This window comes from Pseudorasbora parva, chromosome 15 (genome assembly GCF_024679245.1).
Source record: "Pseudorasbora parva isolate DD20220531a chromosome 15, ASM2467924v1, whole genome shotgun sequence".
NCBI lineage: Eukaryota > Metazoa > Chordata > Actinopteri > Cypriniformes > Gobionidae > Pseudorasbora > Pseudorasbora parva.
Genome location: NC_090186.1, coordinates 25,626,446 through 25,652,442, shown reverse-complemented (window position 1 = coordinate 25,652,442; position 25,997 = coordinate 25,626,446). Strand labels below are relative to the sequence as shown.

The window sequence follows — 25,997 nt, the reverse complement described above, 5'->3', positions numbered from 1 at the left end:
AATATAATGAGTGTGAAAGGTGCGAAACATTAAATTATTAGATTGGATATTTTACTTGATATCAGACAAGTTCTAAGAGGAAATGCACAAAAAGGGATGCCTTTATATGCTTTCTAATTATTTTTATATATTTTATATATATATATGGAATAATTTATTTATAACAAATAAAACATAAATGCAAAACAAAACCCACGAGGGGGGAAACATAACTAGAAAATACATAAACTGAAACTGAACACATACCACAAAGAAGTCACAGGGGACCGGAAGACATAGACAGTACAAGGATACGACTCAGACTGACAAACACAAGGAGCTTATAAAGGGAAGAAATCAAGAGGGAACAGGTGGGAGAAATCAAGCACTAATCAGATAACAAGGGGGGAGGGATCAGACAATTACATGAGCTCATGCTCAGAATGACAAAACCCACATGTGCACACAAGACAGGACAGGCATGTGACAAAAGCTTCCCATACACACATACAGTGGTCTAAGTTAAAAAGTCATTACAGGAAACCCTTTGAAGTTACATAAAACACTGCTAAAAGTCATAAACATGTAAGTATATGTTGTCTAAGCTGTAATAACCCCCCAAAAAGTAGGCGCTTTTTTGATTATTTTTTTTTTTATAAATTCATTTTTTTAAGTGTGTAACTAACTCAGTGTGCTCTAGGACCCTGCAGTCAGTTTGGGCTGTTTCCACTAAAATCCAGAAAATTGTCGAAAAAAGAAGTTTGTCTGTGTCATGTATGCAAGATTTATTCAAATGGGTCTGAAGGGATCACCCCCCCCCCCTTCCCCCCTTCCCCCCTCCCTTTACCCTGCTACCTGTGAAATAGAGACTCTAAGCTTTCAAATGGTATCACATTTACAATTGAAAGTATATACACATGACGATAAAGTCATTCCCGACCCTGTACAGGGTCCACGGAGTTTAAGTGGATATTGTGTATATAGTCAATGGAATGAAACTGATCATTGTGTGTATCAAGTGGGAGACAAATGTAAAGCTGTGTATTGCTATTTTTTTTTGCAAGTTATGCATTTGTTAACAAATTATTTAGCAGCATCAATGGACTCCAAAAATGATTAGGTTTGTGTGCTATAAAAATTGTTATGATGAATTCAAGAAATACAATATGAATTGCTTGGTAGAAGGATATAGTCTAGACTGTTGTGATGCGTCAGTAGTCTATTGTAATCCGCTGTTCTGGAGGTTGATAGGGAGCCAATCCTTTCTGTAGGTGAAAGAAATGTAAAGAAAACAGTGATGCACTCCAATAAGCAAAAGAGATCATGTCATTGTAAGGGAGGGCAACAACAGAAAAAAAAGAAGAAGAAAAAAAACAAATTAGGAAGAAAAAGGCACATGCCACTTCACACATTGTCCTCAATCCGTTTCCTGTCGCAATTTAGCCTCCATTTCCATTTGCCATGTCTTATTAATATAACATGGTTTCAATGTCTTTGAATAAAAACAAGGCCTTTTTCTGAAAGCAGTAGCACAGACCCCCTGCAGAGAAAGTTCATTTGAACTTTCGGATGGAAGAGACATTGGACAGCTTCTTAACCACGAACCGTTTCTTTTTTTCTACTCATGCCCTGGTTTATGAGGCTGTGATGCTCTAGACCCTTGGATGGTGACAGGCCCTGCAGACTCCTTAGATCCAGGGCTCTGTTTGATATCTGAGGCTAGTCTGTCTACACAATTGATTCCAGGCACATAAATTGGGCCTTGATTTTACAAAGCGGTTACTGCTGCATTTTTGCAAAATCACATTGTCTGTTTTTTTTTTGCAAATTATGTTAGAAAATAAGTATTTGGTCAATAACAAAAGTTAATCTCAATAAATTTGTTATATACCCGTTGTTGGCAATGACAGAGGCCAAACGTTTTCTGCAAGTCGCCACAAGGTTTTTACACACTGTTGCTGGTAGTTTGACCCATTCTTCCATGCAGATCTCCTCTAGAGCAGTGATGTTTTGGGGCTGTTGCTGGGCAACACGGATTTTCTCCCTCCAAAGAGTTTCTATGGGGTTGAGATTGTAGACTGACTAGGCCACTCCAGGACCTTGAAATGCTTCTTATGAAGCCACTCCTTCGTTGCCCGGGCGGTGTGTTTGGGATCATTGTCATGCTGAGAGACCCAGCCACATTTCATCTTCACTGCCCTTGCTGAAGGAAGGAGGTTTTTACTCAAAATCTCACGATACATAGCTGCATTCATTCTTTTCTTTACACGGATCAGTCGTCCTGGTCCATTTGCAGGAAAGCAGCCCCAAAGCATGATGTTTCCATCCCCATGCTTCACAGTAGGTATGGTGCAACTCCGAATTCTTTCTCCTCCAAACACGACAAAAGTTGAGTTTTTACCAAAAAGTTCTATTTTGGTTTCATCTGACCATAAGAGATTCTCCAAATAATCTCTGGATCATCCAAATGCTCTCTAGCAAACTTCATATGGGCTCGGACATGTACTGGCCTAAGCAGGTGGACACGTGTGGCACTGCAGGATTTGAGTCCCTAGCGGAGTAGTGTGTTACTGATGGTAGCCTTTGTTACTTTGGTCCCAGCTCTCTGCAGGTCATTCACTAGGTCCCCTGTGTGTTTCTGGTATTTTTTCTCACCGTTCTTGTGATCATTTTGACCGCACGGGTGAGATCTTCCATGGAGCCCCAGATCAAGGGAGATTAACAGTGGTCTTGTATCTCTTCCATTTTTTAATAATTGCTCCCACAGTTGATTTCTTCACACCAAGATGCTTACCTATTGCAGATTCAGTCTCCCTAGTCTGGTGCAGGTCTACAATTTTGTTTCTGGTGTCCTTTGACAGCTCTTTGGTCTTGGCCACAGTGGAGTTTGCAGACTGACTGTTTGAGGTTGTGGACAGGTGTCTTTTATACTGATAACGAGTTCAAACACAGGCCATTAATTGTTAATGAGTGGAGGACAGAAGTAGCCTGGTTTTACCAGACTCTCGTACATTTAATTTGTACAGAGAGTCTGGCCACTCCATTGACAAGCGTTTACTTTGTGAAGGCGGGTACTCTGTTGAAGTTTAAAATGATTGGTTCTGCCATAACCAATCACTAGCGTTTGGTCGTGATGTATGGCATGAGCCATTCGCCTTTGTTTCTCACACGGAAATTGGTAAAAATAAATGTGCACGCCACCTCAGTGATAAAAACTAAAACTTATGCATTCAGGTGATTTATTCACAGTGGAGGGAAAAGTTTTGTGATCGGGAACGCACTGCTCAAGTGGTCTGTAACGTATGCTGTAAATAAAATGTCATATACCTGTCATAAATAACGGCCCAAATCAAATGTTTATGTGCTTTTCATCTTTTTAAATTTGAGAGGTTATGAAATATATTGCTCTTGTAAATACTTCCCAGCATTTAAAGAAATACAAGTCAAAAATGCATCCAAATGACAGTTAAGAACAACTGTACGGTGTTCTGCAGTGGTCAAAGAGGATATAAACAGTGCATTTTGAAGTGATATAATTTTAAACTCAGAAATGTAGATATGGACAGCAATTACATTACCACACAACCTTTGTGTTTGTCAAAAGCAGTAGGCGATTCGGCCGGGGATTTTTACATGGGTGGTCGGAGACGAACGGCAATAAAATAACTGACTAGCCCCTGTAAATGATGGCAATACCTTCTGACCCCACGAGAAACAATTACTGTCCGAAAAGGGCTTCAGCCAACTCCTTCACCACTAGTAAAGGAGTGAGCTGGAAAATCAAACTTTTCCCAACAAACCTTAGCAAAGATTGTTCTTGCTATGGCTTTAACTTCTGGATATTCGGCAGCGGTGCCACAGTGGAATCTTTCTCCACCGTCATTACTGAACTATAACTCAAAATAGCGCACAACTTATCATCATTCTCAGCCACTCCCTCTGTTTGGAGAAAACCTTCGAATATACAGCAGTCCCAGACGGAGTACTGAAGAAAAATGGAAATTAAGTACGTGGAGTACGTAGGAGGGCGGAACCAGGCTATAGGACAGAGGAGCCTTTTAAAGAAGTTGCAGGTCTGTGAGAGCCAGAAATTGTGCTTTTTTTTGTATAAACCAAATACTTATTTTCCACAATAATTTGCAAATAAATAGTTTTTAAAAAAAAAAATCTCATTCTGTCTCTCGTAGTTGAAGATTGATGAAATGATGAATGATTCAGTCTCTATGATGAAAATTACAGGCCTCTCTAATCTTTTGGAAAAACTTGGAAGGACAACTGAATGAAAGATGAAAAGCAAACGAAATGAACTTGGGACATTCAACATTTGGATTTGACCTTGTTCTGTCTCAGATGGAGCCACATTTTTCCACCTTGAGGATACCCAGAGCCATTTGAGGGATTTTCTCCCTCTTTGTCTGTCCAAGCATGTTTATTCCTTGAGGACCCCAGTGGGCTTCAGTGTGAGAGCAGCTTTTTCCATTCCAATACGAAAGACATTATCATGGTAAATGGGCTGGAACAAGAAACGGCTCAATGTGGGAATCGTCCACGGGTTTTAAAACTGCAAACTCAAAAGCCTATCTTCAATTTACAGCTTCATTTAAGGATGAAAAGAACAAATGCATGCACATTTATATGATTTAATTCCTACAGTATTTTGGTGGTATTATTCCACTTTTAAGTTAATGTAAAGACAAACTTAACTATTTTTCATAATAATAAGCAAATCAGCTGAAATTATCATAATATATTGCCACTAGACCTTGATTTTAAGAAAATCTTTAGCAAAAGCAAGAAATGCAGTTACAAACTAATTAATGCGAAAAAAAGGCAATCAGTGAACCTACAGAAAAAAGTAAAAAGAACTTAATTGGAGACAAGGTAATTGAAGCTCAAATCAAATAATAATTACAGGCTAGTTTAATTAAAGCAATAATCCCACCCAATCACACAAAAGCAACAATAAATATAGCCGTACAAGCTTTATAATCCCAAAAAGGTGCCTTACTGTGTTTCCTTTTTGTCGCATGCTTTTTAATGACCCAAGCTTTTTAATCAAACTGGTACCATGTTCAATGCTTATCAGAGTCCTGTGTTTTTTACGACTAGGTGATTTACACACACTCCTGGCACATTAATGACACGGGTTGGACTCAAACAGCATTCATTTTGAAATCCATATGAAATAACACAAATATACCACAAGACAGGCCTCTAAAGTACACACAAAGGTCCAGGGTCAACAGGCAGGGGAATTGGATGTAGATTAGGAAAACTGACAGGAGATAAGAATAAGTGCTCTCAGGCTGGGGCTGCCGGTGGTCTGCTGTGGTATACATTATGCATGCGTCTTAAACACAGACACACAGGTACCCTCATCAAAGCTGCTGCATGTGCACACATTCACACTGCGTCTTGAGTCTAACACATATGTTAGTGCGGCTGGAATGCAGTACTTTGTTTGAAATTGAGAGTTCATAATAAAATTAAAATAAAATGAGGAGCTCTAAGTTATTTATCTCAAGAGTGATTCCCAAACAGGGGTATGTGTACACCAGGAGGAAATAATTATTAAACAGAATTTTATTTTTATGTTTTTTATTGTAATTTATAATGTCATGACTTTTTAAAGTTCTGTTTTAAAGGAAAATAAAATATAAATAATTATGTGCGGATGACACTCATAGCATATATGTGCTGTTTCTTTTTTTATTTTAAGACCCGGTTTCACAGACAGGGCTTATATTAAGCAAGGATTAAGCCCGTTCAATTGCTTTTTCAGTTGCGTTTATAAACGTGCCTTAAGCTCTATTCGGACAGGATTAGTTTAACATGGAGAGGTGGGGTAAATTAATTATTACCAGTGTTTCTCAGTGATTTTAGTCTTGTCGTAATGTGCCATCTCTGTCTTTTACCCTCTGTGAAAAGGTCAGAAAAAAAATTACCTCAGGTAATACTAAGCCTGTGTGAATATACCGGCTGTATGCATACATTTTCTATCATTTCCTGTTTTAAGCATGGGGGCGCTTGAAAAAGCATTCAATTCCAGGCGGTGGGACAAGTCTGTGGCTGTAACATACAGCTCTGGGACACAAAGGCTGAGAATGCAAACACAGTTTACTAAAGGATAATCCACAATCGTAATCAAAAACAGGCAAAAGATCATCCACAGGCAAGCAGTCCAAAAAGGCAAACAAGACAGGAGAGACAGGCAAAAGAGTAATCCAGGGAATGGGCAAGTAATCCAAAACCAAGAAACAAAGACAAGAAACCAGGGGAAACACTCAGAAATGCAGTAATACAACAAACAAGACTACGCTGCTACGATAGTGGCCCTCAGCTCTTTTGCATTGTTGGGTCTGGCATATTGCATCTTCCTCTTCACAATACCCCATAGATTTTCTATTGGATTAAGGTCAGGCAGTTTGCTGACCAATTAAGAGCAGGGATACCATGGTCCTTAAACCAGGTGCTGGTTGCTTTGGCTCTGTGTGCAGGTGCCAAGTCCTGTTGGAAAATGAAAGCTGCATCTCCATAAAGTTGGTCAGCAGCAGGAAGCATGAAGTGCTCTAAAACTTTCTGGTATATGGCTGCATTGACCTTAGACCTCAGAAAACACTGTGGACCAACACCAGCAGATGCCATGGCATTCCTAAACCATCACTGACTGTGGAAACTTTACATTGTACTTTAAACAGCATGGATTGTGCGCCTCTCCTCTCTTCCTCCAGACTCTGGGACCCTGATTTCCAAAGGAAATGCAAAACGTACTTTCATCAGAGAACATAACTTTGGACCACTCAGCAGCAGTACAGTCCTTTTTGTCTTTAGACCAGGCGAGAGGCTTCTGATGCGGTCTGTTGTTCAAGCGTGTCTTGACACAAGGGATGCAACAGCTGAAACCCATGCCTTACATACAGCTGTGCATAGTGGTTCTTGAAGCACGGACTCCAGCTGCAGTCTACTCTTTGTGAATCTCCCCCACATATTTGAATGAGATTTGTTTCACAATCCTCTCCAGGGTGCGGTTATCCCTATTGCTTGTACACATGCTTTTGTGTCTTTCCATCCTTGTGCAGTCAATGGTCGTCTTTTGGACAACTCTCAAGTCAGCAGTCTTCCTATGATTATGTAGCCTACATAACTATGCTGCGTTCCAATTCGCCCACTTATACTACGTCCTAAAAGTATGTACTCTTTTTGTGAATATAAGTATATACTTTTGAGTGTGTAGCAGAAAAGTATGCAAGCTTCGGGACATACTACTTCGCCATCTTTAACGGACTCTGACGCTTAGTTACGTGCATCCCGTCACCGTTTATCTGCCCTGACAATCATCGTCAGATTAGTCACAGTTCAAATCCTCCACATTCAGTTTCATTTCTCACTGTATCGGAGAGAAATGTAGCTGCACGTTGATCTGCCATTTGTCAGTCTTTAATGCAGAGACTCTCCTCGTGGTTGCAGTTTAAATATAATGATGAATTTAAAAGTTAATGGCCAAATGTGTCATTACAAAAGTTCACAATGCTGCTGCAGGTGAAATATAATGTTGATAACACTGAATAAATATATTTTTGTCAGGTTAAATATTGATAGTTGGTCACTCAAACCCCTTTATCTAAACTTCTCTACTTAACCGCCGGACTCGCACATCCGCCATGTTTGTAGTTTTTTAATGCTTTTTATCTGCGGTTGTAGTTCTAATCGAAACCCCGCAAGGGGGTAATCTAGCGTTCGGAAAGCATTCCACCCATAGGGGCGGCCATTGCTAACCAAGCCATCACCTGCTGTTAGCATCCCATTGACTCCCATTCATTTTTGAGTCACTTTGACAATGAATAACTTTACATCTGAGACGTTTAAAGACTCCATTTGTCCATTGTTTATTTCTAAAGAAACACGACAATGCATAAAAGGCTCCGTTACCTTGTATCTTACACTATCGCCCCGCAGAAGCTGTTTTTGTAAAAATAGGCTAACGATTGAGCGTCATAACCAACGCGACTCTGTCGCACAGTTGAGAAATTACCGTATAGACCTGAGAAGACGCTCGCAGGCAATCTTTTACTGTCTATGAGGCAGTCGGGGGGACGTGGAGACATAAAGTCTGATAAAGTCAAGGGGGAAGAATGGGGAGAAGCCCATAGTGAGCCAAAAGCAATGGGAGAAAATATTTAAACAACGTGATTCAGATTTCACTTTCCACAACTACTAGAAGACCTACAGCTGTCCGACAGGAGGCTCACGTCACATCTACGTCCTCAAGCTTAGTCTGAGCCTGCGCAGTTCGCTCAGCCATCAGGAAGTGAGTGCCCCTAGGTTGACTTCATTATTTCGCCGTTGACGTCAATGGGATCGCTCTGTCCATTTCTTTTACTGTCTATGAATCCCCGTCCAACTCGCAGTGGGTTGTGGGCAATATCAGCCATTGGAGTGCCCATCAATTCATACTTCGAATTCGGACCAGAAATAGTAAACCATCCGGGTATCTTTGGAATACTCTTTTCAACATACTATGATTTGGGACATACTAATTCTATTTTCGAATACTATTTAGTATGGATGCGAATTGGGACGCAGGGCTAGACTGAGAGACCATTTAAAGGCCTTTGCAGGTGTTTTGAGTTAATGAGCTGATGAGAGTGTGGCACCAGGTGTCTTCACTGTTGAACCTTTTCACAATATTCTAATTTTCTGAGATACTGAATTTGAGATTTTCCAAATAGTGTGTTGCAAAAAGTAATGCAACACATTATTACTGTTTTTACTGTATTTTCAATCAATAAATGTGCATGTAGGGATTTGAAGGATGAAAAGATGGGAAAGTTGTCTGGCATGCTTGGCTTTTTGTCTGTATTTGTCTGTACCATTTTATCTGTACCATTAAAGCAGCCGACGGGGCAGTGGTCATATGATAAAGTTTAATTAATATTAAACTTAAAAGGAATCTACACAAATACTCTGTTTGAGGTAGGGAAAACGAAATAGATCGCTCCAGGCTGTCTTCAGAGCAGAGGCTAATTTGCACTGAAATGAGTCAATAAACCCCATTTCATCTGAGGGCAAGGCACGCCAAACAGTAAAAATGATATATAGTCTCCTCTCCTTGGATGAGAAAATATCTTTTCAAACTATAAAGGCATAAACATTTCTAAGATATTTATGTGTGCGATCTACCTTTCTGTTGTGAGATATTTTGAGTGTACTGTTTGTACAATAGTGTTTGTTTGAGGGTGCTCTTAAAGTAACCCATTTTACCCAATATAGCTGCCAGCCCAAAAGGTCTGTTCCTTCACAAAGTGATATACATGTGCAAAGAAGGGAAATATCCGAGCCCAGTCTACACCTCAACTAAAAATGAATTTAAAAAATACCGCAGGCTAGGCAAGGCTATTTTCTCAAATGGGAGTCACAGCAACCGTTGCCATGCATTTGATGGGCACATGCTGCCTCTGATGGGATTAATGCAATAGGCGTGACAGGCGGCACATTGGCTCCTCACAACAAGGAGCAATTAACCTCACTACAATTCACCCTCACATTTCAATGTGCCAGTAAAAGAAAGATACCTCACCCATGTCACAGCAATGCCAATCAAACTTTATTCACCAATGCATTCTCACAGTTTGTACTGTGATTGCAGGAAATAAGCCTTGTTCATTGCAAATGACTTCCCATTGCTTGGTTCACTGCTTCAGCTTCACAATCAAGGTGTCAAGGCAAACTCAATCATCATAGAGGGCAATGCTTTGAAAACAAGCATTCTTGCTGTCCAAAAGATCAATGCATGTACAGGCATGAGCAAGAAATATAGGCAACATTAAAATGCTAAACAAAACACATAAAGGCATAACAAAACAAACCATAACGCACAAAAACCGAGACAAAACAATTAGCTTGTTGTATGTTGTTTGTATGGTGCATTAATACCAGTTTCACATGCACACTGATATTTGGCTAATGCTTCAGCCTCCAGAAAACATGGTTGGTATGGTTTTACTCGTCCTGCTCATTTTATACGATTTTTCATGCATTCTGTCATGCATCGTTTTCCCATCGTTTTCAATATAAATGCAAGAAGTAGTATTGTGACAGAGGATGGAATTGAAATATCACGGACTCCACCTCCATTTTGTCCGTTTCTGTTGCACATATTCAGAGGGTGACAGAGAACTCAATCACATTCAGAGCCTGAGGGTTGGACTGTCTGCTTTTGAACCTGCCTTCCCCCATCCATGTACGTAATGATACAGAAAGAGCTGCATAGATGATAGAATGTTCTCACTGTAGGAGACCAACAACTGGGGGATGTGTAGAACTTTAGGAATGACAGGTGATTAAATTCTCCGGAGCTTTCTGAGGGAACAGATTCCATGAGCTCATAGTCAGCAAATTTGACAGGGTCACTTGGTGACTCTCAGTGACACATTATGACATAAATGACTAGATGTCTTCGGAGAGACTGATTAAAACACCTCGATCCATTTGATGAGACCATCTGCTGAGGAGAACAGGAGAGAGCAGGTGGAATAACCCGCCAATGGAATTACTCATAAAGGGAATTTACCCTGTTTGCCTTTAAAGCTCTCATGTCTCTTCTGCGTGGCTAATGATATTCTGTAGACTTTGCCCAAGAGCTTAAATTAATCACTAAACCCAGTATACCATCATTTATAGTACTGAAAACCTGACGGAGCTCAATCTGTGGTATGATTAAATTCTCAAATTTGTTTTGGCTCCAGCCATCTGTGTAGTAGTAGCATCTCTTCACCGGCCCTCTTGCGACCAGTAACAATTTAACAAGTCCACAGTGAACGATTGCTTTAATGTCAAGACGTCATTACACAGTCTCTTCAATACGTATAAAATGATCAGGGGAAGATCTGATCTTTTTCATTTGGCTGGTAACTTGTACAGTGTTATATATGGACATATTGCATTATACAATACCATTCAAAGGTTTGAGGTCAGTTTTTTGAGAGTGCTCTCACCAAGGCTGCTTTTTAAAAATTAAAAATACAGTTAAAATGTAACTAATATAGCAAAATGCTGACATTTAAAATACATTTTAAATTACACTGAAATAGAAAACAGTTTATATATATATATATATATATATATATATATATATATATATATATATATATATACATATATACATATATATATATATATATATATATATATATATATATATATATATATATATATATATATATATACATATATACATATATACATATATATATATATATATATATATATATATATATATATATATATATATATATATATATATATATATAGATATATATATATATAGATAGATAGATAAGGTAAGGTGCAATGAATATGGAAGCACAGATACCTTTAAAATCGTATTATTTGTTTAAAAAATAATTATGGAATTCATTTAATTCTCCTGTGCACAATATTTGAATATGTCATGTACTCTTTACAACAGAAAATAACTCAATGTTCTTTAAAAAAATCTATAGACAAATGACATAGCCAGATTGCACAAAGGATTATAAAGATGAGACATTCTTTTTATTCATATTTTATGTTAATGCAAACATAGGAGTCTATACATGATTTTTAAAAAGGATAAAAAACTGTACAATATAAAGCAGGAACACTGATAAAATGTCATAGACATTGAAAAGTCTAAATGCTTGGAAAATCTGTTAAACGTAAACTATTAGTAGAAATCACAGATTAACATATAAAACAAAGAGAAAAATGTAATTATTTTGACAAAGAACAAATAAAATGTCATGCAGCAATTTGGGGGGAAAAGCCTTTTTCCTCTCTTTTAAATAAAGAACCATTCAAAAACAACAACAACAAAAAGAACTTTGTAAAAAAATAGCCACAAATTCTACTTAAAAACTTTTGGAAATCCAAATAATCTCTTCTATTTCTTTCTTAATGAAAAACAGCAGTCACACTTCTCTGCAGAGACACTTTGAGGATTAGCATGACAAAAAAATTAATAAACATCAGAGACTGAAGATAAATCACTGGACACAGTGAGGATAAGGTCCTGTGTTGTGAAGTTGTTAACAGATGATAGCCATTTGTATATTTGAATATTTTGAAGTTCATTTTCAGTGAAGAAAGGCATAATCTTTTGAAGTTCAGGTAGATACAGTGGATTTGTATACCAGCATAATGCTGGATGTTGCATGATCAGAGAAGAACAGACACATGCATACATTACAGTATGATGCAAACAGCACACATTGTAATTACAAAGTACAAACTCACTTCAGTTCAATGTCCTGAGAAGTGTTTGAGACGAGCTCTAATTTCTGATCTGCCACCATCTGCAACAATCAGTTAAAGTAGTAGCTCTGGGTCCAGGGAAAATGACGTATTTTGAGAGCCAATCATTATGAAGAGCAACTGAGAGACAATACCACAGCTTCAGCATTTTTATCCAACCAAGAGACATCACATCTGTCAGGGGCAAGCAGATTTTTGCATGATGCTGAAGAAACTTTGCATTTTGAAGTTGAACAGGTCTAATTGTGGTAAATTAGAAATTGGAAAAGGCAATAATATGGGGAGGTTTTTTTCAGCTTTTTTTTGTGTTTATTACCTAAAACTATATATTTTTACACACTTTAACTCTTATAAATACATGATACACCACACTGCATTGTAAAATACTTTGTTTTTCAAAGTGTACTTGGGAAAGTTGGTCTCAATACTAGCACCATCATAAAACAAAGATAGTTCTTGGGATTTTTTGGTTTAAGGCACTTCCTGGTAACGTTAATGAAGAACACATGGCATGGTCTCGCTCTTATTCTGTTTTGTCTCTTTGTTTCTCAGCATTTCAGGGAGTTTCTAACTATGCTCATTCCATACCTTCACTTGTTGCATTGCTCAAAGCAGGACAGTCTCAATCCCAGATTTCTTTTTTAAATGTTCTTGCCACAACTTGCATCTAAACAATGTCCTGTTTAGTTGTCTCTTAGACCTCCATTTCTTGTTGTCCACTCTTTCCTGGTATTGCGGGCACTGCAATATCGAAGCAGGTCTCCATCATTACACGAGACTTGCATAGGTTGACACAAAACTCCAGGTCTCCTGTGGCCTGAGCTAGAGCCTCCAGGTAGGCCTGCGACTCCTGGTCCAGATCAGGGTCCACATCAACTAATGGGAAAAGGGGTAAAAAAATAAATAAATACAAAAGATATTTTAAACCTTTCAGCTTATTACCTAAGGATGTCAATTTAACAACTAAATTTTAACCTCTTAAACACTTTATTTTCTCAAAATAAGTCAACTTTTGTAATACCTTATAATATTCAAATAATTTCTAAGTTAGTTTAATGTAATTTAAGTTGAAATGACTTAACACAAGAGGATGGATGGATGGATGGATGGATGGATGGATGGATGGATGGATAGATGGATGGATGGATAGTATTATAACAAAGTGGAAGCAATTGGGAACAACAGCAACTCAGCCACGAAGTGGTAGGCCACATAAAATCCCATTGCGTGGTCAGCGCATGCTGAGACACACAGTGCGCAGAAGTCGCCAACTTTCTGCGGCGTCAGTAGCTACAGACCTCCAAACTTCATGTGGCCTTCAGATGACCTCAAAAACAGTGCGTAGACAGCTTTATGGAATGATTTTCTATGGCTGAGCAGCTGCATCCAGGCATTACATCAAGTGTTGGATGCAGTGGTGTAAAACATGCCACCACTGTACAAGCTTCTTTGTCTGGAAATCCGATGAATGAGTATGAGTTTGGCAGTTGCCAGAAGAAAAGTACTTGCCTGACTGCATTGTGCCAAGTGTAAAGTTTGGTGGAGGGGAGATTATGGTGTAGAGCCTGACTTTACAAATGTGCTTCTAGAATTTTAAAAAAAAGTCCATAAACACACTCCTAAACCTTGTGAAAAGGGTGGGCCAACATATTAAACCCTACAGATTAATGTCATTAAAGTTTTTAAAGTTAAAAGCACATTAAAGTATATGTGCATGCAGGCTTCCCAAAACTTTTGGTGGGTGGGTGGATGGATGGATGGATTGATGGATAAATGGATGGATAAATGGATAGATGATTTGGGAGCTTTTCTAAGCAAGTACTGATTTGCATGGAAAATGTTGATTTACAGCCCGAATTAAAACATGAAAATAAATTAAAAAATCAACCAATTGCTAAAATAAATACATACAAGCAGGCCACATTATTGTGTGACAAAAAATTATGTGACTATGCACCTCCACTGACACACCTAGATTGATAGTTTTATCACTCAAGACATAAACAAAAATCTATGCAGGTGATGGTTGGTTGATGTGGGAGAGTGGTTTACGGAAACACCCCCCTCATTTTACTGAGCTCTGAAGAAAAGCTGATTTACACAGCATGAAAGCCCCAATCACAACTTTACCCAAGACAGCAGTCACAGATGAATAGTAAGCATCACCTGGCCAGTGGGCAGGTAGTGATTACAAATGAGAAAAATAATACCTTATTGATTCTAGAACACACACAGACATGCATATACACTCTCCATGCGCGTTTTCTCTAAATTATTCTTTTATGTCCTGTGATTTCTGTTTACAAAAGTATGTCTTCTAGCAAAACAGAGACAGATACTTTTCAGTACCAAGGTTCTTGTATTGCTACATTGTAATAGTTGTTATTCTTTTTAACAACTGAAACTGAGGGAGGACTACAGAATAAAACAAAGATAGAGAATCAGCAGATCTTTTTGTTGCTGGCAATATTCTTTTTCATTCTCAGCAAACGATTTGAGAAAATCCTGAAATGCAATAATAAACCATTTGCTGAAGAGTATGCTGTGGTGACTCTGGGCATTGTTAACCTGAATGTTAAATGTAGTAAAGTTCAGAGTTTGTTCTTACAGCTAACACCATTTCTACAACAGCTTGAGGCTGTCTAGTTTCATCCTCAGATGTCATGCCCATGGACTGTTGGTTGAACATGCATATGGCACACAAAATTGGAAACAGTTTTGTAGTCTGATTGGTTGGGAATCCTAAAGGATTTCAGGAGATGTATGTTGGATTCTTTAACATTATTTAACTGGTAACCATCTTGCTGGTTGTGATGGGGGAAAAAAACCTAATGGAAGAAGAAAGCAGTTGTGTTTACAACTAGGCAATGAGCGATCAGAATCAACGAAATGCTACAGTTCCTTGCGAAAGTATTCGCACCCTTGAACTTTGTGACCTTTTGCCACGTTTCAGTCTTCAAACATAATGATATGAAACTGTAATTTTTTGTAAAGAATCAACAACAAGTGGGACACAATCATGAAGTGGAACGAAATTTATTGAATATTTCAAACTTTTTTAACAAATCAAAAACTGAAAAATTGGGCGTGCAAAATTATTCAGACCCCTTAAGTTAATACTTTGTAGCACCACCTTTTGCTGCGATTACAGCTGTAAGTCGCTTGGGGTATGTCTCTATCAGTTTTGGACATCGAGAGACTGAAATTTTTGCCCATTCCTCCTTGCAGAACAGCTCGAGCTCAGTGAGGTTGGATGGAGAGTGTTTGTGAACAGCCGTTTTCAGCTCTTTCTGCAGATTCTCGATTCAGGTTTCAGGTCTGGACTTTTACTTGGCCATTCTAACACCTGGATATGTTTATTTTTAAACCATTCCATTGTAGATTTTGCTTTATGTTTTGGATCATTGTCTTGTTGGAATCTCTGTCCCAGTCTCAGGTCTTTAGCAGACTCCATCAGGTTTTCTTCCAGAATGGTCATGTATTTGGCTCCATCCATCTTCCCATCAATTTTAACCATCTTCCCTGTCCCTGCTGAAGAAAAGCAGGCCCAAACCACCACCATGTTTGACAGTGGGGATGGTGTGTTCAGCTGTGTTGCTTTTACGCCAAACATAACGTTTTGCATTGTTGCCAAAAAGTTCAATTTTAGTTTCATCTGACCAGAGCACCTTCTTCCACATGTTTGGTATGTCTCCAAGGTGGCTTGTGGCAAACTTTAAACGACACTTTTTATGGATATCTTTAAGAAATGGCTTTCTTCTTGCCACTCTTCCATAAAGGCCAGATTTGTGCAGTATATGACTGATTGTTGTCCTATGGACAGAGTCTCTCACCTCAGCTGTAGAACTCTGCAGTTCATCCAGAGTGATCATGGGCCTCTTGGCTGATCTCTGATCAGTCTTCTCCTTGTATGAGCTGAAAGTTTAGAGGGACGGCCAGGTCTTGGTAGATTTGCAGTGGTCTGATACTCCTTCAATTTCAATATTATCGCTTGCACAGTGCTCCTTGGGATGTGTAAAGCTTGGGAAATCTTTTTGTATCCAAATCCGGCTTTAAACTTCTCCACAACAGTATCTCGGACCTGCCTGGTGTGTTCCTTGTTCTTCATGATGCTCTCTGTGCTTTAAACGGACCTCTGAGACTATCACAGTGCAGGTGCATTTATACGGAGACTTGATTACACACAGGTGGATTCTATTTATCATCATTAGTCATTTAGGTCAACACTGGATCATTCAGAGATCCTCACTGAATTTCTGGAGAGAGTTTGCTGCACTGAAAGTAAAGGGGCCGAATAATTTTGCACGCCCAATTTTTCAGTTTTTGATTTTTAAAAAAAGTTTGATTCCACTTTTTGATTCCACTTTATGATTGTGTCCCACTTGTTGTTGTTTCTTCACAAAATACTACAGTTTCATATCATTATGTTTGAAGCCTGAAATGTGGCAAAAGGTTGCAAAGTTCAAGGGGATCGTATATTTTCGCAAGGCACTGTATATTTTCAAGATTTTGTGCAGTATGTGAATTTTACGGCATAGACTCTTTAAAATACGTCCCAGAGTTTGCTGTTATATAATAATAATAATAATAATAATAATAATAATAATAATAATAATATTAATAATATATTTTATTTATAACGCACTTTTCATTCCGAAGAATCTCAAAGTGCAACATTTGAAAAATAAATAAATTAATAAATTAACAAGTAAAAATATAGAATAATACAAACAATCAACCAACACATAACAGTTAAAGGGGGGGTGAAACACTCAGTTTCAGTCAATCTCATGTCAATCTTGAGTACCTATAGAGTAGTATTGCATCCTTCATATCTCCGAAAAGTCTTTAGTTTTATTTTATTTATAAAAGAAATATGGGCTGCACCGAGTCTTTCCGGAAAAAAACGAGTGCCTGGCTTCCCGGAAATGACGAGCGCGCAAAGCAATGACGTCCTCAAGCGTGGAGAAACTCATGGCTATCGATCTCAGCTAATAGATATATTATCCAGAATAATTTGGAGGCTGAAATAAATTGAACAGGAGAACCAGCAACAGCAGGACGTCCGTCTCTGTGGTATGTACTGTATTTAGTGGCCTGTCAACATTTGTGTGTGTTTACTCGCAGTTTATGAGGACATGATTCGGTTCATGGACTATTGTATGCGACTAAACCTTAGCAGTAGCAAGCAAAACGGTTTTGCACGTCAAACTAGTGTAACGTTATACAGAGAAAAACAATGGAGTAACCGTTAGCGCATTTGAATGACGAAGCACGCGATCGTGTCGTTTACTGATGTTTACTCACGCGACGATAGCCAACAGCCTTAACGTTAGACATTTGAAGCAGTTTTACTCACCAGCTGCTTCCAAAGCAGGACCGAACCTTTATCGCTGGGACCGCTCCGTCAAAAACACACTTCTTTGGTATGATTTGGTGCCTGACAGCAGTGAACGGTGGAGATCCACTTTTGCGACGCGACTGAAGCGATGTTGTGAAGCTTCCCGTCATTTCTGCGTTCAAATCGGTTCAAATGCAGCGCTGCCTTCCCAGAATGCTGTGCTTAAGCGTTGAAGTCACCCATAGGAATAATGTGGAGCGCGGCGCCTGGATCGACTGGATCTGCACCTGAGAGAGTGTTTATGGGCGTGCATTTCCTCTCTCGCTCTAGTCACGCGCACGCGCACCCTACCGGGAGAAGAGCCCGTACGGCCCATACAAGGACCTTCCGCTCTTACTAACGTCAACCCGAGCCATACTCGAAAAAAACTCTCCGAAACTTGTGAGAAACCGGAAAGAGTATTTTTAACACAGAAATACTCCATCAAACATCTAACATTAGTTTTTGAAACTTTGTCTATGTTTAGGATAGTCTTTAACAGTGTAAAAAGTTCAGTATGCATGAAACAGCATTTCACCCCCCTTTAAGTAAAGTGCAAATGCTTTATGCACATGTGAATTTATTATTAGTGAAACCATACTTATTCAATAATAATCAATAATACAGACTTTTCTGTCACTAAGTCAAGTATATGCAAGTCTAATTTTAAGTCAATTTCTAAAAAAGTACATAAAGTATCTTTCTAAGAAATAGATACAAATTAGACTTTAGTTTAAAAAAAGAATACTGACAGCACATTTGAATAAATCATTTTCATAAGGGTAGACGTGTTAAGTGTTATAGGCAGCAACAGTAATGGAGAATTATGTAATGGAGAACTACAAAAAACATATTTAAGGTTTATGGAGAATATTCTGAAAGCCAGTGTCATCCATTCTCGCAATACACTGTCTCAGGCACCAATTCAAAGAAGTCAATGCTCAAGACATTTCTGTGCATGCACAATTACCTCAGCATTTTCCTGTAAATCCACTGGCTCTAAGTTTAAACACTTAACTTAAAGTCATAAAGGGAGCCATTAGTCTACATCACATTACTGGGAAACATATGTTGTTTAAGATGCACCATTAAATTAATAATTCCTGTCACTGATTCATGCTAGAGCATCACAGTAAAACTGCCAAAAAAGGTCATTTGGCTAAATTAAATTGAAATTGTATGAACATGGAGAATCACTCATGTATACCACACCAAGTTTAGTCAAACAACAGTAAACCAAAACAAAATGAACACACTGTGTGCATGCATGTGTGTGATAAATTGTCATCAGAATTGAACAAGTAAACACATTGTAAACACACCATGGTAATACTTGACTATCTTCAGTGCCACATAAATCAGAGGGTTCCAAACTAGGGTTAAAAGGGGCCGCAAAGGAGTCAATGGACAGTTAGCTTTAAGCGAGACATCAAAGTTTACTATTTAACATCAGATATGAAATGTGCTTAACACAATTTGAAATACATGAGTTATCATTTTTTAGCTGACAAAAATCACATTATATATCGCACACTATATTCTATTGCCAATACTAGTTATTATTTAAACAATAATTGAGTAGAAAAAAGACTAAACAGCTTGATCCAAAATAAATACTCTACAGATAATATTTTAATAATTCTCTTTGGTTTTAGTGCAGTCATAACATAAAATTAAATTATTTAATAAAAAACCCAACATGTTGTGTTTATATCATGCTTAGATGGGTATTTATACATACAATATTTATTTGCCATAATACCTTAAGAAGGGGGTCTCTCGTAAACTCATCATTTGGGGGTCGTTGGCATCAAAAACTTTGAAAATCCCTGACACATAAAATAATACACTTGGGAACTTACATTCTCCCATCCATTTGCAGGGGTCCAGCATGAGACGAGACTTGGCGTCCTCCAACTCCTTTTTCAGTTTCTCGTGCTTGGCTCGTAACTCCCTGATCTGCAGCTGCCTCTTCTCCAGCATCCTAAGGCGGGCGTTGAAGTACTGCAAACCCTGCAAGTGTGGGACAGCAGTGTGAGTTGTGCAATGCTCACTAACCTGTAAGGAGGATTTAAGTCCTCAGCCCTATGGTCAGATTAATTAGGGTCAAGCTGGAAATAAAATTATCCAGGTTAAACACTCACGGGTCTCTTAGAGGCATGTTTGTTTAAGAGACTAAAAAGTGAGATTAAGATTAAGAGGAGCTTGTTGCTGAAAGGCTGAATTACAGGATAGATTCCTTTTGGCCATTAGAAAGCAAATGAAGAAACAAACTCGAATGAAATCACTTTTTCTTATCTGCAAAATCTCAATTTTATGAACTACGTATGAAGAAAAACTCATTCAAGCTGTTGTTACTACTGTATGCCCACAGCAAATTGGATTTAATTTCACGAAACATAAATAAACCTAGCAGTTATACAACCTCCTACCCACACACATACATACAGATTCACATAAAACAAGAGGGTGAACAGCCTAATTCTTCATGAGCAAACTGCCAGGCTCTAATATGTGAGTTGAGATCATTTTTTCTTAATTGAAAATAAATCAGAACGCCATTGGACTGAGTTAATGTCTTTTCCTCTCGTCTTCTCCACACAATTGACTGTGTGATCAGGGTTAGAAACTCACAGAGAAACGGTTAATGACCCATGGACACGCTGTGTGGAGTGGGCCATAAAGACCGATCAGGCGGGGCACAGATTGTGGAGCCACACCTCATTCATCACAGACACCCATGACCATTCCCCAATGCTTTCTCTCCTTCTATCTGTCTCACCATCTCTTCCTCTTTCTGAAAAAAAACATAGCTAATCTTTCCCCTTCTTTCTGCCCTACAACGCCAGTCATCCCAGTCTAACTAAAGCTATCAGTGTAATCTAAAATCAATTAGCCAACATAAGTAATTGTCACAGAGATAAGCTTCATTCCTGACAAATGCACTTGTCACAGGATGTGAGAGAAACATCAGAATATGTTGCTTATGTTCTGATGCTTTTAAGTTTAGCATAAATTAAGAACTCTATTTCCATCTTTACTCCATCATACTGGCACTTTTGCCACTGAAGTGAAATGATCTAGATTAGAAAATGTTTACAAAGTACAATTGTAGTTTTGTTGTACAAAGGATAAATATTCATTTGAAAAGTCAGAAAAGGGGAAAATATATACTCAAATTCTATTAGCCTATTAGCCACATGCTAAGGACTTGTAATATTCTTTTAACCAATGACATAGCATTACATGACATAGAATGCTTGAACATATTTATAGGTTTTTTATTTCTCTAGACCTTATACTTTAGAATTGAACCAAAATAAGATGCAGTGGTGAAAAAACAGGAATGAAGCTTATTTCTCTCTCTCTCTCTCTCTCTCTCTCTCTCTCTCTCTCTCTCTCTCTCTCTCTCTCTCTCTCTCTCTCTCTCTCTCTCTCTCTCTCTCTCTCTCTCTCTCTCTCTCTATATATATATATATATATATACCCATACACATACAGGTCCTTCTCAAAAAAATGCATATTGTGATAAAGTTCATTATTTTCCTTAATGTAATGATAAAAATGTAAATTTCATATATTTTAGATTCATTGCACACCAACTGAAATATTTCAGGTCTTTTATTGTTTTAATATTGATGATTTTGGCATACAGCTCATGAAAACCCAAAATCTCAAAAAATTAGCATATCATGAAAAGGTTCTCTAAACGAGTCTGGAGTAGAAACATCCAGAGCCACAGTGCACAGGCGTGTGCAGGAAATGGGCTACAGGTGCCACATTCCCCAGGTCAAGCCACTTTAGGGCTACAGAGAAGCAGCACTGGACTGAAATCATTCGGAAATCAAGCTGCCAGAGTCTGGAGGAAAACTGGGAAGAAGGAAATGCCAAAATGCCTGAAGTCCAGTGTCAAGTACCCACAGTCAGTGATGGTCTGGGGTGCCATGTCAGCTGCTGGTGTTGGTCCACTGTGTTTTATCAAGGGTAGGGTCAATGCAGCTAGCTATCAGGAGATTTTGGAGCACTTCATGCTTCCATCTGCTGAAAAGCTTTATGGAGATGAAGATTTCGTTTTTCAGCACGACCTGGGACCTGCTCACAGTGCCAAAACCACTGGTAAATGGTTTACTGACCATGGTATTACTGTGCTCAATTGGCCTGCCAACTCTCCTGACCTGAACCCCATAGAGAATCTGTGGGATATTGTGAAGAGAAAGTTGAGAGGCGCAAGACCCAACACTCTGGATGAGCTTAAGGCCGCTATCGAAGCATCCTGGGCATCCATAACACCTCAGCAGTGCCACAGGCTGATTGCCTCCATGTCACGCCGCATTGAAGCAGTCATTTCTGCAAAAGGATTCTCAACCAAGTATTGAGTGCATAACTGAACATAATTATTTGAAGGTTGACTTTTTTTTGTATTAAAACACTTTTCTTTTATTGGTCGGATGAAATATGCTAACTTTTTGAGATTTTTGGGTTTTCATGAGCTGTATGCCAAAATCATCAGTAGTAAAACAATAAAAGACCTGAAATATTTCAGTTGTTGTGCAATGAATCTAAAATATATGAAAGTTTAATTTTTATCATTACATAACTTTTATCACATATGCTAATTTTATATATATATAAAAGGAACACCATTTCAATTTCTTATTAATGCAATTATCTAATCAACCAATCACATGGCAGTTGCTTCAATGCATGTAGGGTTGTGGTCCTGGTCAATACAATCTCCTGAACTCCAAAATTAATGTCAGAATGGGAAAGAAAGGTGATTTAAGCAATTCTGAGAGTGGCATGGTTGTTGGTGCCAGACAGAAGGGTCTGGGTATTTCACAATCTGCTCAGTTACTGGGATTTTCACACATAACCATTTCTAGCACTGCATGAAAAGTGGGATTTTCGTCAGTAAGCGGCACTGTAGATTGTCGTGGAAGATCAGGTTTACGACTGTACACAGCAGTTTGCAGGCGACACCGAAAACTGCCGTGAATTGTCAGAAATTGACGTGGGCCTTGCTTGGCAGTTGTCCCCCCCAAGACCCCCCTTCCCTTAACTCCAGGGGAGGTTTTAACATGTAAATGAACATGCTGTGAGCTATACAAATGCAAATCAGGGTAGCAGGAGTTTTAACCCATGTGACATTTTTCTAAAAGGTATTAACTTCCTTCTAAAAAAATCTCTTAGATAGATCAGGCTCAGTATAGCCTAATTGTAAAATCTTAAACTTAAGCTTGAATTTATATATTTGATGAAAGTATTCTAGATTATTTATTGTGTGTCATTTGCAATCAGTCCCCGTGAATTCAGTGCAACTCGCAATTTTGACCAATCACCGCAACTTTTACCAATCATTGCGGTCTCCTGCTAATAAGCGGCGTCATACATCAGCAAACTTTATATATCATATATCATTGCCTGTCAAAATTAACGTGTTAACGCAAATTAATTTTAAGGGCACTACATATATATATATATGTGTGTGTATATATATATATATATATATATATATATATATATATATATATATATATATATATATATATATATATATATATATATATATATATGTGTATATATATATATATATATATATATATATATATATATATATATATGTGTATATATATATATATATATATATATATATATATGTGTATACATATTATGGCATGCCGTTCAGGAAATTATAGTATTTATAATATGATTGGTTGTATATATTGAATGAATGTCTGAATATATGGAATGAAAGTCTGAATATATGGAATGAATGTCTGAATATATGGAATGATTCTTGAATATATGGAATGAAACTTGAATATATGGAATGAAACTTGAATATATGGAATGAAAGTCTGAATATATGGAATGAAACATGAATATATTGAATGAAAGTCTGAATATATGGAATGAAAGTCTGAATATATGGAATGAAACTTGAATATATGGAATGAAAGTCTGAATATATGGAATGAAACTTGAATATATGGAATGAAAGTCTGAATATATGGAATGAAACTTGAATATATGGAATGAAACTTGAATATATGGAATGAAAGTCTGAATATATGGAATGAAACTTGAATATATGGAATGAAAGTCTGAATATATGGAATGAAACTTGAATATTTGGAATGAAAGTCTGAATATATGGAATGAAACTTGAATATATGGAATGAAAGTCTGAATATATGGAATGAAACTTGAATATATTAAATGAAAGTCTGAATATATGGAATGAAACTTGAATATATTGAATGAAAGTCTGAATATATGGAATGAAACTTGAATATATTAAATGAAAGTCTGAATATATGGAATGAAACTTGAATATATTGAATGAAAGTCTGAATATATGGAATGAAACATGAATATATTGAATGAAAGTCTGAATATATGGAATGAAACATGAATATATTGAATGAAAGTCTGAATATATGGAATGAAACTTGAATATATGGAATCGAAAGTGTGGACTGGCATGAAACGCCCCTTTCCTCTGATTGGGGAACCAAAGATCAGCCCGTGCCGCTTTCAGTGTTTCCACAGATCCGGTCAGAATAAAGGCTTTTTCACACCGCAAGCGTGAGCGGCTCGTGAGCAGCGCGTATTTTTCCGGCGCCCATGTTAATCAATGAGTGCATTCCCACCGGGAGCAGGAGCGTCGCGTGAGCAGCAGTGAAGCGGGGGTTTCGGCGGCGAGCCTATTTTTGTTCTGCTGACGCGCAATTAAAGTGAAAGCACACTTTTAATGGACAAAATAAATATGCTTTCACACAAAAAGTGCTTAAAATGCACACAAGAAACACGTGTAGTGTATTTTAACAATAACAAGTGTGTCAAAAACGAAAACGAAGAATAAAAAAATATCTGTAGAAGATTTACCCATTTAAACTTGTTTTAATTATTACGTTTGGGTGAAAGTATGGTTATGATTATAAAAAATAAAGCAAAAGAGCCAGAAAATATGATAAACTTTCTTTTAGTTTAGTATGTAACAAGAATATATATGTAGCTATGTATAGCCTATCTGCAGCTGCAGTCGGTGTAAAGTGAAAGCACACTTTTGATGGACAAATAAATAGAATATCACACAAAAAGCGCTCTGAATGCACACAAGAAGCACGTGTGGTGTGTTTTAACAATAACTGGAGTAGGCCCTATGTCATTAAAGAAAACGAAGAATACAAAATATCCAGAGAAGATCCATTTAAACTTATTTTACAGTGTTTTGTTTTTTTATTCGCTTTGGTACTATTTTCACAAGCAAGGTGTACATTTTCAAAACTCACTAATTCCACAACAGATCATCAAAGTTCAATTTTTTTTCATACATTTCAGCATATTTTCAATTGTATAGTACAATACACAAAACTCTACATTATGGGGGCAATTATAAAGATGGGAATATCCTAAATCCTTGTCCTTGCGGGGACATTTTTTGCTTTCTATGAGGAAACAAGCTTATAAATCCTACAGAATTATTAGTTTAGTTTTTTATTTGAAAATGTAAAAATGCAGAAAGTTTTGTGTGATGGGTAGATATAGTGTAAGGGGAGAGAATATACAATACGCCTATGTAGGCTATACCTAGGCAGATAATGAACCAGATGTGTGTATGAGTCTGTGTGTGCGAGGGAACATAGAGCAGAATAGAGTATAAGGGATGGATAAGACGGATGGAATCAAATACAGCATTATACATTACAGTATGTATGCCATGTGATACTGTAAACAGATTACTAGACCCTAGAACATCATGGCTGTGTCATAACTTTATCACACTTTTTGATAACACACTAAATAGATACTATAACAAATATTATGGATTAATTTACATAAGTTAGGTTATGCAAACATATATTCTCATGTGGCATCTGTAGCCTGTGTTAGGCTACTGCAATTTGAAACATGTATCTTGCACTGTTTGCTGTTGGATGAACTGATTGTTAAAAGTACTAAATTGAAAGAAGATCATACAATTGTGTTTCGGCGATTAAACCAAATGTTCTAATTACATATTACAATAAGCTTGTGTTTGAAAAAAATGATTATGTGGAGTGAAAATATGTGTAACTGAATGAAAGCATTACATCAGGGTTTGAAAGAATGGCTAGCTGTGTTACAAGTGTGATCATGGATTTTTGTACTAAGAGTTTTGAAAATGTACACCTTACTTGTGAAAATAGTACCAAAGTGAATAAAAAAAAAAACTGTAATTATTCAGTTGGGTGAAAGTATGGTTATGATTATAAAAAATAAAGTAAACTAGCCAGAAAATATGATGAATATGAACATTTTCTTTTAGTTTAGTATGTAGGCCTAGCTACTCTAGCGTGGGAGC

The 25,997-nt window shown here is 37.6% G+C and overlaps 1 protein-coding gene across 2 annotated transcripts in view; it reads right to left on the bottom strand.

Annotated features, from left to right (window-relative positions):
• Positions 1 to 11,536: 11,536 nt before the first annotated feature.
• Positions 11,537 to 25,997, bottom strand: part of kif26aa (kinesin family member 26Aa) — a 154,799-nt gene continuing 140,338 nt past the window's right edge. For both annotated transcript variants that reach the window (XM_067417462.1, XM_067417463.1), the window contains 2 exons: positions 19,513 to 19,663; positions 11,537 to 13,146 (listed from right to left, as the gene is read on the bottom strand). In XM_067417462.1, the coding sequence (XP_067273563.1) occupies positions 12,965 to 13,146; positions 19,513 to 19,663 (333 nt within the window). In that variant the 3' untranslated portion in view covers positions 11,537 to 12,964. The remainder of the gene's footprint in view (positions 13,147 to 19,512; positions 19,664 to 25,997) is intronic.